This window comes from Hemicordylus capensis, chromosome 2, assembly GCF_027244095.1.
Source record: "Hemicordylus capensis ecotype Gifberg chromosome 2, rHemCap1.1.pri, whole genome shotgun sequence".
Taxonomy (NCBI): domain Eukaryota; kingdom Metazoa; phylum Chordata; class Lepidosauria; order Squamata; family Cordylidae; genus Hemicordylus; species Hemicordylus capensis.
This window is the reverse complement of record NC_069658.1, coordinates 32,877,982-32,893,603: the sequence shown is the minus strand read 5'-3', so window position 1 is coordinate 32,893,603 and position 15,622 is coordinate 32,877,982. Positions and strand designations below refer to the sequence as shown.

Sequence of the window (15,622 nt, the reverse complement as noted above, 5' to 3'; positions counted from 1 at the left end):
AAGACTACGCGGGATTGTGCATCATACAGTGGTGGAGTCCTAGAAAATCAACTCCGCTTTTCTAGTGTAAGTGGAGCAAGAAGAGAAAACGCGGACAGGAAATCTGCCTAGCAACTCCGAGTGGTATTCCTTTTGTTGCTGTAGGTGATCCCGAATGGCCAGAGACATTTGGAGTATGGACACTGGAAGCTGCCATATACCGAGTCAGACCATTGGTCCATCTAGCTCAGTATTTTCTGCACAGACTGGCGGCGGCTTCTCCAAGGTTGCAGGCAGGAATCTCTCTCGGCCCTATCTTGGAGATGCCAGAGAGGGAACTTGGAAGAACCTTCTGCTCTTCCCAAAGCGGCTCCATCCCCTAAGGGGAATAACTACAGTGCTCACATGAAGTCTCCCATTCATATGCAACCAGGGCAGACCCTGCTTAGTAAAGGGAACAATTCGTGCTTGCTACCACAAGACACGTTTACTCAGAGTAAACCGATAACCAATTTTTACCCCACCTGGCAAATCTGTCAAACATCAACCGTTACCTGATCCTTTTTACATCCTTTCAACAACCTGCCTTAAAACGTATATGTTTACTCAGAAGTAACCTCTATTCTGCTTAATGGACATTACTGCCCATTATTTCCCTAGGATTGCAGCCTTGCTCGGCCCAAATGGATCCTTTAGACTTTACTTCCAAGAAAGTGCGCTTAGGATCGCAGCCCTGTTCCATAAGTGGCCACGATTGAACCAAAGGAACACATTTTCCGGGCTGCAATCTCTAACTTCCCTGCGAGTAAGCTCCCATTGCTTTTTAGGAGGACTTACTTTCAAGTAAATATACAGAGGCTCGAGATGTTATGGAAAGTGTTTTTTAACACGTGCTCATCTCTTTCTCATTGAAACCCGCACGACATGGGTCCCAATTCCAGCATCTTTACTGGGATGCAAAGTATCGCTGGGACTTACTCCAAAGTAAGTGCGCATTGGATTGCAGCCTTAAAAGGGTTTAACTTGAGCTGGATCGTGCCCCTTGTTGGTTTGCTCTCAAGACCTACATTGTAAACGTTTTGCAGGTGAAAAGAAGCCGAATCAACAAAAGAGGGCAGATGGAGAACATCCATTACACAGATGTTTGTAAGGCACAAGCACACGCCTTTCCCAAATCATACTAGCGGGGACCTTATGGAAATTACGGGACACTTGCGACACCCATTTTTAAGACAGATTTTCGTATTTATTTAAATGATTTCTTTTTAAGAGTATCCTCCGGCATACAAAAGAACTCAGCTCCTATCAGGCATTGGGGCGGGGTGGAATGCTTACTTGGGAGTAAGTTCAACTCTCTCCAATGGGACTTACTCCCAGGTAAGTGTGGCAGTAAGTGCGGGATTGCAGCCTTAAATGTGCGTTTTTGTTTTTCTTGCAACCGAATTACCTGCTGGTTTACTCGGAAGTAAGTGCCACTGAGTTCAAGGGAACTTATTTCCCAGACAAACGTGGGGTTTGTACACTGCCCTACTGTTTTTGTTTCTAACTTGCTTGGGAGGGAGGGGCCTTAAGAAAACAACAGGGGGCCGGAAAACTGACATACAAATCAGATGGTCTGCTGTCAGGTTTGATTCTTTTTTTCCTTTCGTCTTTTCTCAGAGTAACTTTTCACTCCCCGGGCCCCGTCAGAAGAGAACCTTTCCGTGCAATCCACAATTCACTTAGGTCGGGATATCTAGACTTATGCACGCATGTGTGTGTTCAGAACTTGGGATTTGTCATGCCTCCTCGTCCCGAAGGCTGAAGGAGATCAACAAATACCTTCCAAACACTCATTTAAAAGTCATCTTAAGAGAAATAAAGAAAACCGAAACACCTTAAAACTCTCCTACTTGCCCACATTTTTTTTTTTTTCCTGGAAAATAAAAAGGGTTAAGACTCCCAAGGCAGGGTCTCTGGTAACATCGACAACCCCAATCCGTATCTGTAGCAAGGACAAAAAGAGAAGAAACCTGAATAAACTTAACTTTCTCTTTCTTTCTTTTACCTCTTTCATTTTAAAAAAACGAATAAAGCATGAAATAAACAGCATTGCCCTGAATAAATCTTGGTGTAAGCAAGCAATTACTTCTCTGTAACTACTCTTGCTCCCTTCTTTACTTTGATTTCGAAACTGTAAACTCATCGGGACAGGAACCTATTTTTATGAAGGTTTACGAACTAAGGAAAGCCCCTACTACAAGTTAAGGAGCTTTAATATCGCCATTACTATTTCAATATTAGCAACAGCACCCGTTTCCAAAGGCAGTTCTTGGGTTTCTAACGCCTTAAGTAACCGGCTCATAGCCGATGCTTGGATTGAAAAAATGCGAGGTTGTGTGTGGCTGAAAGGACTCGGGACTTGCAACAGGAGCCTATGCTTGTTTCCTGGGGGGAAACCCCGTACTCTGTTCAATGGGGGGTTACTCCCAGGAAAGTGAGCAGGATTGCAGCCTAAGGCAGTTGCTTGGCAGTGATCCGTATGTTTTATTCGGTAACCATTTCCTTAAAAAACAGCCGGATTGGGTAGAAAGTTGCGGCTTCACTACCCTGACGGGATCTCAGGGCCAGGCCAAGCCGTCGAAAGAAGTCCGCAAAACTTGTCGGAAAAGACAAGTACATCCGCCAAAGATCATAAGAGCCTTGCCTTGAAATATGTTTGGTTTCTGTAGCTCGCCTTAACCTAGTCGGGGGTTCAAGGACTTCGGGTGAATCGGGGCCACTTCCAGGAAGAGCAGTCTCTTCTGGGCACAGCGATCCTATATGCGCCTTTCCCGGGACAGAACAGCCCCGTTTTCTGAGAAACTGTCCTTCCAGGGAGCGGACACAGTGGCTGAAGCCTCAGAAGCTCAGAGAACAGCTCCGCCTTAAAGGCTATGTGGGTTGCATCTTTATTCTTCTGATGTGCCTGTGATCTCCACCCTTTTTCTCTACCTTTTCTCTTTTTTTCCCGCGCCTTCCTTCCTTCTTTCCTTCCTTCCTAGCATCTTTTTCTGTCTGTCTGTCTAGTTCCTTCCTGTCTAGTATCTCCCGGTCTAGTCTTTCTTTTTCTGTCTGTCTAGTATCTCTTTCTTGCTTTTTCTTCCTCTCTTTCCTTCCTTCTTAGCTTTCACCACCGCTTGCCACCCTCCTCCCCGCTCCCTTCTTTTCTCCAGCCTTAAGGAAAACGGAAGTCGAAAGAAAAACAACAAACAGCGATCCGCGAAGTCCCCCCCGAGCCAGAATCTCGCCTGCAGCATTTTCCAGCGCTCTTGACAACAGACACTGATGAATAACAGTCATCCTTCACTTGCTAAGCAAAATGCAACCCCCTCTCTCCTTTCCTCTCTCTTTCTCTCCCCCCCCCCCCCCCGCCATAAAACCAGAGATCTCTTCAGCGACCATAAGGAGAAGACTTTGGTATATAGGATTTTCAGAGAGAGGTGTGGATTATATGTATTTTAAATCTAGACATTATTTGCGGGGTTCATTGGGTGGGGGCACACACACTAACTCGGATCCTCAACACATTCCTCTGGGGAGGGAAGAGAGGGCCATTTCACACATTATGAGGTAAGAGACGCGGATTTGCTGTCGTGCACAAACACGTGTTGTTCGTCACATTCGCCGTTTACATTTTAAGGTGCACGCTTTTCATCACGCAGTGACTGGGGAGGCGGCCCAAAGGGTCTGAGGTCACGAACACGGAGGTGTTGGAAAGCTCCAGGAAAACCCAAAAGCAAATGCCACAAAAATCATTTCTTTCCAACAAGTAAATGTTTGGGGCTCGCCAGAGGAGAGGCGTTCTTAAAAAGGGGGGGGGAGTACTGGAATCTTATCGCTGGAAACCTCAGAAATGGAAATTTACAAGCCGGTCCTTAATACGTGGAACAAAATAGCACACCCTCCTTATTCCAGCCAGGGTCTTCTTGCCATGTAATATTTAACTGCAAGTATTTAGCAGATATATATATATCATTCATATATATAAGAATTTTTTATTTTTATATATATACACACACACACATGCATGCTGCATTTATATATATATATATATATATATATATATATATATATATATATATATATAATGCATATATGTGTGTGTATGTGTATATCTATATATATATATCCACTTAATTATTTTATTGTTTCTCTATACCAAATGTTTATTTAGTGAAATAGTTCTGAAGATATAATTATTTTCTACATACGGAGCTTTTATTCCACATAATATTTAAGGAGAAGGAAAATTAAAAGACCAAAAAAAAAAAAGCCCCACATAGAATTTGACATAAATTTTCAAAGACCACGTTAAAAAATTTTTAAAAAATTAAAAAACCAACTTCCTCACCCTTCTTCACTTGGTCGCAATGAACCGAGAAGTTCTCCTGCGCAAGACCGGAATGCTCCCGTTCGTTTCCACAGGGGCCTGCGCAGGAGCAGTTCTCGGCGTGGATCGTGCCCATTATTATTATTATTAGTAGTAGTAGTAGTAGTAGTAGTATTAAAACTCCAGCAAAACGAAAGTAAAAACCAAACAATAACAGCGACGAAACAAATAAGGACATGGGGGAAAAAGTGGCAAGTCTTCAGATAATAAATAATAAATTACTTTATAATTTTTGCAATGCGAGAACAAACAAAAGTTTTACCCCCCTCCTCTTTATTTCCAGCGAGAGAGAGAAAGAGAAAGACAGAGAGGAAACCCAGTCCATTGAGAGGGAAACAAATAAAAACCAAAACTTTTAAGTCAAGAACTATACACATCTTTGGGGGAAGGAGGGGAATGTTATTAAACGGACGCGAGTCAAAAACACAGGGACTCGGTTTGGTGGCCAGAGAGGTACCTTGTTGCGAATGAAGTTTTAAATTGGGATTAGAGAGAGAGAGAGAGAGAGAGAGAGAGAGAGAAGAGCAGAAAAACAGAAACCAAGAAAGAAAAGGAAACCCCGTTCCCTCCTTTAAATAATAACAATAAAATGTCACTGGAGACTTCAGATGACAGGATGGAGTTCAGCCAGACCGAACCCCACCCCCCGCCCCCAGTAAAGAAGGTGGGAGAAAGCTACAGTACATGCGATGGGAGACCCAGCTTTTCCGAACAACCCCTTTGAGAAAAGTCAACTGAAAAAGAGAAATTCCAAACCGCTCGCAGAGCTGCGCCTTCCTGCAATGACTCGGTCTGTGGCGAAGGGGCCTAGAGATTGTCCTCTCTTGATCTTGGGAAATGCAACCTATAAGAGCTCCTTGGTAATTTTTTCCTCCAAAATTATTATTATAGTATTATTATTATTATTGTTATTGTTATCATTATCATTATTATTTTTGCAAGGGAGAGGCCGGTATAGAAAGAGCACCATTCAGGGTAGGGTGGACACTAGACTTTTTCTCTTGAAGATGTGCAGTCACTGAAGGATGGAAAAGGGTTGGAGATCCTCCGTTCCAAATCCTCTACGTTTCACAAACGTCTTTTGCTTGATCCTTCTACGATCCTGGTATTATTATTTTTTTCCCTTTTTTTTAATTTAAAAAAAAGCATTTTCATTGGCTCTTTATGAGCATTATTCGAGTAAGATTCCCATGATTGTCTTCACAGTGTTGCTACCTTTAACATTGCAAAAGAAAAAAAAGAAAAAGAAAAAAAAACCAGACAAACGAGACTCCTCAGACAGTTCATGGAGTTTTCTTTGCTTAGGTTCATGAACAAGGTTGTGTTTAAATACTGTTTCTTTTCTTTGTCTAAACATTGCTCTCGAGTCCCCAAACGTGATGGCCTTCCCACTCTCTCCAGCAGGGGGCGAAAAGATTCACCGACCACGAGACGGCAAGCAATGTTCCTCATGCCTCAATAGGGCTGGCTACCATGCTGTTGGGTGTATCCGGGAGCTGGGAGGACATGGATGCTACCTCACTTCCGGTGGAATTGGAACCTGGGCCTCCTTCTGAAAAATTAACCTGCCAAACATTTTTTTGAAAAAGAGAGAAACGTTTACAAGAAAGAAAATGTCTTCATTTCTCTGGTGTTTAAGAGTTTATTGCATTCATTGTAAGCACTATGGATAGAGACCCACCTTTCACTTATGAACTAGTTTATACACTGCAATGGCATTCGATTAACAAATGCTGGCTGACATGAGGGACATTACTCAAAGCAGTCATCACTACTTTTCTGACATTAAAAGGACACATTAGGCAATACCTAATGTAATTTGGCCTTTTAATTTCAATGAGACTACTTTGAGTAATTTAACTCATCAAGTCAACCACGGATACTAATTTAAATTGTATCAGCTTTCTGAATGATATGCTAACATTATTCTGATACTCTGCATATTTTTACATCTGTTTGCAATCCCAACATTTTGCTACTGCATTTGGGAACTATTAAAGTATATATGCACACAATGAAAGGCTTTCTCTCTAGAATATATAATTTTCGTCCATCTCAAAGTGCAACATCAATAGCTCATTTTTTTAAATCTCAGGGTAGTTTTGTGAAAACACGCAATGAAGTATTAGTCACTTGGGGGAATGACACTTAACCCATACATCTGTTCTAAATTAAAATAAAAGTGGATAGTAATTCTGAAAAATCCTGCACTCTCAAAATAAATAAATAAAAAGCTGGAGCTTTGAATGTTATCAAATGTTGTCAAAGTTATTAATCAACATTAATATAGTGTGTGGGGGGGGGAAGAGTTCAATGTACATCACATTCAATATCTCAGTGTTCCTCACAACAACCCTGTAAAGTAGGTGAATATTATTATGCCCATACTTCAGATATGGGCTGAAGCAGAGTGAACAATAGCTTGAATAAGTGGTCACACTATGCAGTGAGTTTGAGTTGGATCAGGATTTCTCCTAACCACAATGCTTTAACGGACCTTCACCAGCAGCAGTAAACAAATAGAGTGATGGAGATTCACCACTCTATGATGGAGATTCTGGGGTCACTGAACTGAGTAGCCTCTCTCAGTGCTGCAGATCTCCCACCCCAAGCATTTGAGGAGTTCTTCATCCCCCTTCTTAAAGCCACCCAAGCTGTTGGCTGTCACCGCCCTGGTCTCTCTCAATAACAGTTGCTGTTTCGGTTTGCACTTACAATTGTATTTAGCTGTATTGGAAGATATGCTTAGATCACAAGGAAGGAACCAGTCATTTGAGAGTTATACCCCTGAAAGCATTCAATCTAATTCAGAGAGAATGATTCATGCTCAGGAGCAGAGTTTTCCATATATACCCCATTACTTTGGTATTCTTTGCTTGTGGTAGTTAATGGATTCTACTTGTTAGCATTTAGGATATTAAAAAAATATTTAAAGGGAAATAAACTTTTGATCATAACATCATGTTTCTTTTAAGATTGTGAATCCTTTCAGAATAGGGAATAATTTTTTTTTCATTTCTCAAAGTAAGTTCATTTCTTGAGAACTTTTTTTTTTCTTGAAAAGCTGTATACAAAGTTTTTATTTCTCCTTCTCCTTCCTGGTCCTAAATCAAGCTATCCTATGCTTAAAGCATGGCTGACAGAGACTTGTCCAGCTTTTCTTGGAAACCTCCAAGGAAGAAAGCTCTTCAACCTCTGTAGGAACCTTATGATTATGAAGGAGCTCCTACTAGTGTTCCCTCTAACAGGGATTCCCAGATATTGTTGACTACACCTCCCAGAATCCCCAGCTGCAATTGCTTTTGCTTGGGGATTATGGGAGTTGTAGTCAACAACATCTGGGAATCCATGTTAGAGGGAATACTGGCTCCTACTGTTTTTAGGAGGGAACTCCTGATCTTTAATTTAATTCTGTCTTCCTGCCCATATAAACCACCCAGCAGGTAGCCCTGTATTGCCTATTTCAACAGGCAGTGCTCTTCTGCAGGATCTCAGACCAAGTTCCTTGTCTGAGTTTCTTTTCATACGTTCCTATGTAGTGGGGAACAGGTCTTATTGAACTCTGGTCCAAGAAAGCCTGCAGCCCAGTGGCAGAGCACATACTTGGGATCTCCAGCGAAAACAGGAATTTAGGAAGCAAATTCTAGGAAACATCTCTGCCCAATGACTCTGGAGAGGTGCTGGATAGCCAATCAGGACTATTTAGCTAGACCAGTCCTGCTCAACCTCCCCCCCCCCAGCAGTTTTTGGACTACAACTCCCATAATCCCCAGCCACAGTGGCCAATAGCCAGGGATTATGGGAGTTGTAGGCCAACCAATGGCTGCAGGAGCGCCAAAATTGAGCAGGCCTGAGCTAGACTGATCAACTGTCTGGTTCACTAACAGACAGCTTCATGGGACTGTCTTTGGAGTAAGCATGGTTAGGATCATGCTGTGTGGGTGCTTCCACAAGAACATTTGTTCATCTGGAATGCATCACTTGGAGACGCGTGTTAATATGGGGTAGAATCTGGAAGCTGACTCTTTTAAAATCAAATGTACATTCTAGTCAATGTGTGCCTTCTCAAAATCCCTTTCCCTGAAATCCTTGAAGAGAATACAAACATGGTGAATACATCCAATAAGTCATAAATCAAGGGCCACTCCATGTGTTCCAATTTTCCCACATGGCTTTGCTTCTGTGTAGGAAAATATGGATCCCATATATCAGGCGCGGAGCCTGACTGCTAGCGGCCCATGTGCAGCTGCGGCAGGGGTCCCGCTCACCCTGCCCCCAACATCTGACATCAGAAGTGGCGCTAGCCACACCCCTGCGTCTGATGTCAGACGCGGGGGCATGGTCTGGCTCCCGGACAGAGCCACAAGGCTCCGTTTGGGAGATGAAGTCCAACTCCTGAAGGGGCCGCCGCGCAGGCCCTTCGGAAGCTAAATGAAGGCCAGCGCTGTGTTCGCAGCTAGCTGCTCCTGGCCATGCTGCGAATGCAGCGCCGGCCTTCGTTTAGCTCCTGGAAGGGGCCACGCGGCACATTCGCAGCACAGCCAGGAGTGGCTCTTCCCTGCCTTAAAGGCAGGGAAGAGGTGCTCCCGGCCACGCTGCAAATGGCTCGGGGGCTAAACCCGCACCCCCGCATCTGACATCAGACGCGGAGGGGGGGCATGTCAGGGCCATGAGGCGCGGCCCCTGATTGGGTGCAGCCCGGGTTCTTTGAACCCATTCGCCTAATGGTAGCTCCGTCCCTGCCATATATGGATCTGCAGGTGTGACAATCCCAGACATGTGTGTTTTGCTGTGTACACGCAGTGTACAATTGCTGAGAAGAGAAGTTACAGTCAGCCATATCTTCCCAGAGCATGTGGCAAATTGCATGCATGTCGGATTGTTATTCATGAAGAGTTATGCAATAGAGAGCAGGGGCAAAGATTCTGAGGTGTAACCCATGAAATCCCCCATTCAAATATGGTCTCTGGCACAAACTTACTAGACGGCCTTTGACAAATCACTCTATCTCAGTCAGAATCCTTCATGGACAATATGGGGGAAATATAATAAGGTACTGGCCTACCTCACAGGATTCCTGTAATGATTACTGAGATAATGTAGGTGACATGCTTTGCTTACTTTTAGCAGTAATATACACATGGTGGCCTGACACAGGGAGCAAAGATGCACTGGTGCAGTGAGGGAGCAGGCTAACAGAATATTCCAATTAACTTGCACTGGTACAGCAGGGAAGTGTCAATTTGTATGTCCTCCCCTTCCCCCGAATGCCCTCTATGCCACCCAAAAATATGTCCCTGAAGGTTGTGCAGCACTCAGGGGTATATTTTCAGGTGGCACAGAGGGCTTCTTGAGGAAGAGGAGGTGGGCATCAAAAATTGACATTTCCCTGCTGCACCAGTGCAGTTAGTTTGGTAGTTCTGTTAGGTAGGGATGTTCAAATGTGTTCAAAACTGAAGTGGTTTAAAGTCAAACTGGTTCAGTTCAAAGACTTGGGGTCAAGCCGAGCCACCCCTGGTTTGGCTTGACCCCAGCCTGAACACACCAGCCCGTTCAGGGGGTTCACCAATGGAAAAAAATCTTTTGGATTTTTTTTGGGGGGGGGCGTTCTCTGAGGCGGTGGGGTGGTGGTGTCTGTGGAGGTTTCCCCTTCACAGACGGCCTCCCTTACGTCCAAAACTAGCCCATTCGGGCCTTTCCCCCCAGTATGGTGGCCATTTTTGTGGCCACCCAGAGGCCCATGGTGCAGGCGCAATGGCTTCCAAAATGGCCACCATGCAGTGAGTGGGAGGGGCAGCCTGAATGGGCCAAAGAACGGCTGAATGGGCTGGTTTTGGAAACAAGGGAGGGTGGCAGGGGGAGGGGAACCTTGACAGATCCCCACCACTGCCTCGGAGAACACCCCTGGAGGGAGCAAGTTTTTTTAAAAAAAATCTATTTTTTCCCTCTTGGCGAACACACACACACACACACACACACACACACACACACACACACAGGACTGTTGGCGAACCACTACCCCTGGGTTCAAGGGGGTACAGGACCAAACTGGCCCAGTCGGGTTTGAGTCCAGTTCAGACACAAACCGTATTGGACCTGCTGGTTCCATGCACACCCCTACTGTTAGACTGCTCTCTCACAGCACTGGTGCATCCTTGCTCTGTTACTCAGTATTATTACATGCTTCACCTCTTTTCATGCACATTAGTTGTTTCTGTAATCTCAAATCATAACACATGAAATGGTTGTGATGAAATGTCCTGGACTTGGTCCCCAATACAAAACACCAGGTGGTGCCCCACAGCTACATGAAGGACATGCATCTGTACATAGTTTGCACCTTTAAAATGCATGAAAGTAAAGCTAGGAGAGGATTGGGCTCTCGGTTCTATGTATTTTAGACAAGCAACACTCTATAAATTAACATGCCCCCCACAATTGATGCAATGTGCAATATATATGCATTGGATGTTCCAGTATCTGCACTCAAACAAGCATTGGGTGGGAAACCAACATCTTAAGGTTAAACTGGAAGTGGAGAAAACTGAAATTTACTTCCAGGTCAGTACAGCTGGATCATCCTGCAAGTCTCCTTGCTTTCAGCACTTTTTTCCCCATGTGCCCTGATCCTAAATGTGTTATTTTGTAAGCCCCACCTGAGCAATAGTGCACCAGAGGGACAGAGTATAAATATTCTAAAGAAATAAAATAAATTATTTGGAGTTAATCCCATTGACATCACTAAATTTCTCAGCCAAGTAAAATGCTTCAAGACTGCAAACTTACTCCCAGGTAAGAGTGCTCAAGATGGCCTGTTTGCAATCTTGAAGCATCTTACTTGGCAGTCAAATCTAGTGATGTCACTTCCAGCATACCCCTTAAAATCCAAGTAATTGTTTGGTGAAACTGGGTAGCAGACTGGAATCGAGATGGGCTGTACTAATGATCAGAGAATTTCTAATCTTGCATGGTTTATGCCTTTTCTCAATTTGGATGGAATCGGGGACCACTAAATTCGATCTGAACTCAGCCATGGATTTCCATTGCCTTCCCTTAGCATCACTGGGAATGTTGCTAATAACTTGTAGTGGACTGCAGATGGTTTCAGGTGAGTTATGATGGATTACAGCCCTGCACATTGATGGTAAGCATATTACTTGGATGTTAATCCCACTAGTATCAATGCCCTGGCCCAGAGGGGTAAAGGTGTGTGTGTGTGTGTGCGCGTGCGTGCGTGCGCATTCATTCCATAATTCACACAGGGTTCCTTTAACATTGGGGTTCACTGTTAAGTTCATTGGTGGAAGAAGCTCTATGCGTGTATCCCTTTGCATATTCATAGCACTTCCTCTATTGAAGAGTCTTATGGAAGGAGGAACTCGAAACTTTGGAATATGCTCCCTGTTGAAATAAGAGCATCTGCTTCTCTGTCTGCTTTTAGGAAGACCCTCAAGACACACCTGTTTTCTTGGGCTTTTAACTGAAATGAATTCTAAAGTGATTAATTTGTTTTTATCTTATGAAATGGTTTTTATTTATCTTGTGAAGTTTTAACTGTTTTAACTCTGAGCCCATTCTCACAATTGGAGAATGGCCTTGGATGGGGCAAGGGGAGGAAGCTGAGAAAAGCTTACTTACCCTGCAGACAATCCCACCCATGTTGCTAGGCAGACGGATCAGTAACCCAGATGATTGCCAGCTTCTACCGCTAGCAGGGAGAGAGTAGGCAGGTTTTGGGCCAGGAGGTGCCTGAAGTTTCCATAATGCACCACACACAAGTGCGTGGTGCATTATGGGGAGCATCTCAATGCTGGTTGGGAGGCTACTTGTGCGTAGGTGCCAGACGAAGCCATGCAGCACCGACACACAAACATTTAGCCCACTTTTTAGGTGCCCTCACACCAAAAACCCAGGCTAAATGGCAAGCTCCCTAAGCGGGCTTCCTGCTGCACCACCACCAGAAGCCATTTGGCTCCCAGCAGTGCTTACACACACCAAGAACCGGGTTGGTCTTCCTTAGCCCAGTTTTCAGTGCATGCTTCTCTCTTTTATATTGGTTGCGTTTTAATTCTGTACGCCACCTAGAGATGCACATACCAGGCAGTATAAAAATATGAGTATAAAAAGTAATAAAAGTATGGAACTTGTATTAAAAGTTTAAAAAAAGTAATAGGAGTGTAAAAAGTAATTAAAAAAATATAAACCCATGAAAAACCATCAGGTTCAGAAAAAATGGCTCCAGTGTTTACAGAGAAGCATCACTTTCCATGCGATACCTACACATTTTGTCCCTTTGCTCTGGTCCATCAAGAAAACAAAAACCTGTTTCCTAGAGGTGAAACCAAGGTGTGTTTACATTTTCAAACTGCCTTCAAGTCTCCTTTAAGAACAAAACCAAACCAGCTATCAAAATCTCTGGCTACAGTTAGGTAAGTCCATGTCACAATGGGAATGAAGAACCATCCATTTCGGTGGGACTCAAGGATCAAGGCAGCCTTGGACATCTTCCTGCTCCAAGCAGCTGTGCCATGGGGCATGTCCCAGCATCCATTACAATCTTGCACCTTGTCTGAGCATCATTCCACAATGCCCTCTGATGAGCCAGCTCTCTGGTTGCACTCTACTTCCTTGGCACCCAGTAGGATTACCGCCACAAATGTCTTGGGTTACAGCCCAGTTTGTCATGCCCAGTTTTCTCTTGTTAAGGTGCAGTATTGCTGAGATGACTCTGCTCCACATGACAGCACTGGCTGAAGCTCAGCTGGCGAACAAGGAGCACAAAGTCTTCTCTGTGGCAGCCCCTAGGCTATGGAACCATACTTTGAGGCCATCCACACAATCAAAAACTGTGTCCTACCCAGGTTTTGGAGTGGTGTGCTCCCAGTTTTTGCTTGTGTGGAAGCAAGACAAGAGGAAAACCTGGGGAGAAGTGATTGAAGCTATTCTCACGATCAGTGAAAAGCAGGCTAAGGGAGCTTAGCCTGCGTTCCAGGGATCGTGGGAACCACCGGGCTTGCAGGCGAGCCCGGTGCTCCCAAGGCGGCTAGCCCACCTAGTTACCTCTCCCCTTAGATGAGGTTAACGGAGTGAGCAATCCATTAACCTCATCTTTTTGCTTGCGTGTTGCTGCAGTGCATGGTGACACACAAGTAGACCCCCGACCGGGAGGCTACAAGCAGCCTCCCAGGCTGGAGGGTTTCTCCAAGGGCCACGTGGCCCCCGATCCCCGCAGCCCCTGCCGGCTCCGTGATGGAGCCAGCAGTCAAGTGGGTGGCCAATCCGGCTGCCCAGGGCTGCCTCTTGGTTGTCTGCGGGGAGAGCGCTTTACACCGATCGTGTGAAGCGCCTCAGCATGTGGCAGCAAGGTAGGAGGGGAAGCTACCCATGTTTTCCTCCTACCTTGCTTCCACAAAACCAAAAACTGGGAGCACACACAGCTCCCAAACTCAGGTACAACACAGTTTTTGATTGTGTGAATGACCTCTTTGTGTTACCTCATCTGGGGCCTTAGCTCAGTGACAGAGTACCTGCTTTCCATGCAGAAGGTCCTAGTTTCAGTCCCTGGCATGTCCAGGGAGGGCTGGGAAAGGCTCCTGCCTGAAACCTCAGAGGGCCAAAGTCAGTGCCGACAATACCGAGCTAGATGGACCAATGGTCTTACTCAGTATAAGGACACTTCCTATTTTGCTACTTCTCCTGGCCTTCAAACATGCACTTAGGATTCATCTTTTTCAGTAGGCCTTTAGGGTAGATATAGTTGGGGCTCTCTGCTATATAAATGGTTCCAGGCTATCTCTTCTGTTTTTAGTTTGCTGCATTTTATGTTTGTTTGTTTTTTAAAAATCATGTTATTCTGGAACCACAAGGGGAAACACAGCATAGACATTTTACAATGAATATAAAGACCAGTAAGATGGAGATTAGGACACAGAATGCCCCAACTCCGTTTCAGTTTCCCCAGCACAAGGTTTGCCAACCTGGGGTCCTCCAGTTGTTGCTGAACTGCATCTCTCATCTTCCCCAGCCACAATAAATTCTAGCTGGGGGGTGATGGGAGTTGTAGTTCAGCAACATCTGGAGGACCAAAAGTAGTAGGAAACCCCTGGTCTAGCAAATGCCCACTGTAAATAATTCCAACCAAATATAATTCTCTTCCCACCCAGGGCCTTTTTACCCACCGTTGTCATGTGGACATATTTTTTGTTTCACTACCTCAAGTCTGAACATCTTCCATTGTAATTCCCTAGACACATTTCCTCGCACAAAGTCCATCTATCTCCTATATAGATCTTGGCTCTCCAGTTGTGGTTGGACTTCAACTCTCATCATCCCCGGCCACAATTGTGATGGGAGTTGAAGTTCCACAACAACTGCATAGCCAGGGTTGTCTGCTCTTGTCCTGTATCATTAAACTCTGCATCAGAAGGTCCTGGAATGAGAAGATTGTGTCTCAGTTCATGCAAGAGCTGGACTTAAGGGCAACCCAATAGCCTAGTTCCTTGAACCAGCCCTATCATGAGGTAGGGAGAAGAGGATTATCCAGGGTGGCAGCTTTTCAAACAGCATTTAAAGACAACAAATTGACCATTGCTGAGTTTATTGAGGCCATTCACACGATCAAGAACTGTGTTCTACCCAGGTTTGGGAACTGTGTGTGCTCCCAATTTTCGGTTGTGTGGAAGCAGGGTTAGAAGAAAACCTGGGCAGAAGTGATTGTGTGGAAGCAAAGTAGGAGGAAAACCTGGCTAGCTTTCCCTCTTATCTTGCTTCCATACAACCAAAAACTGGGAGCACACACAACTCCCAAACGCGGGTGGAACATAGATTTTGACTGGGCGAATGGCCTCAGAATGTTTTTACCATGGAAGGTGCCAACTGAATTCCTACACCAGACACCAAAACACTGGCAGGTGACATGCCAATGTTTTGGTGTCTGGCTCAGGAATTCAGCTGGCACCCTCTATCTGAAAAGCATATTTACTCAGAAGTATATTTCCTTAACATCAACAGTCCTCTCTTCTTAATAAGCATGTCACAACTGCAGTCCCAAGGGATCAACTACCAAATGACATTACCTACGTCATGACATGGTAAATGGAGTGGATTTTGGTATTGTTCTCCTTCGTGCATGAAAACTGACACCTTGCCATGCCTGCCCCTCCAAAGTAAAACCTGATCCGGCTTTGTTTTTGGAAACATGTATCCACCCAGTCATTAGATGTTCTATCATTG

The 15,622-nt window shown here is 44.7% G+C and overlaps 1 protein-coding gene across 4 annotated transcripts in view; it reads right to left on the bottom strand.

The window, feature by feature from the left end:
• Positions 1-4,594: 4,594 nt before the first annotated feature.
• Positions 4,595-15,622, bottom strand: part of ISL1 (ISL LIM homeobox 1) — a 29,419-nt gene continuing 18,391 nt past the window's right edge. For all 4 annotated transcript variants that reach the window (XM_053287795.1, XM_053287796.1, XM_053287793.1 and 1 more), the window contains one exon: positions 4,595-5,955. In XM_053287795.1, coding sequence (XP_053143770.1) covers positions 5,839-5,955 — 117 coding nt within the window. In that variant the 3' untranslated portion in view covers positions 4,595-5,838. The remainder of the gene's footprint in view (positions 5,956-15,622) is intronic.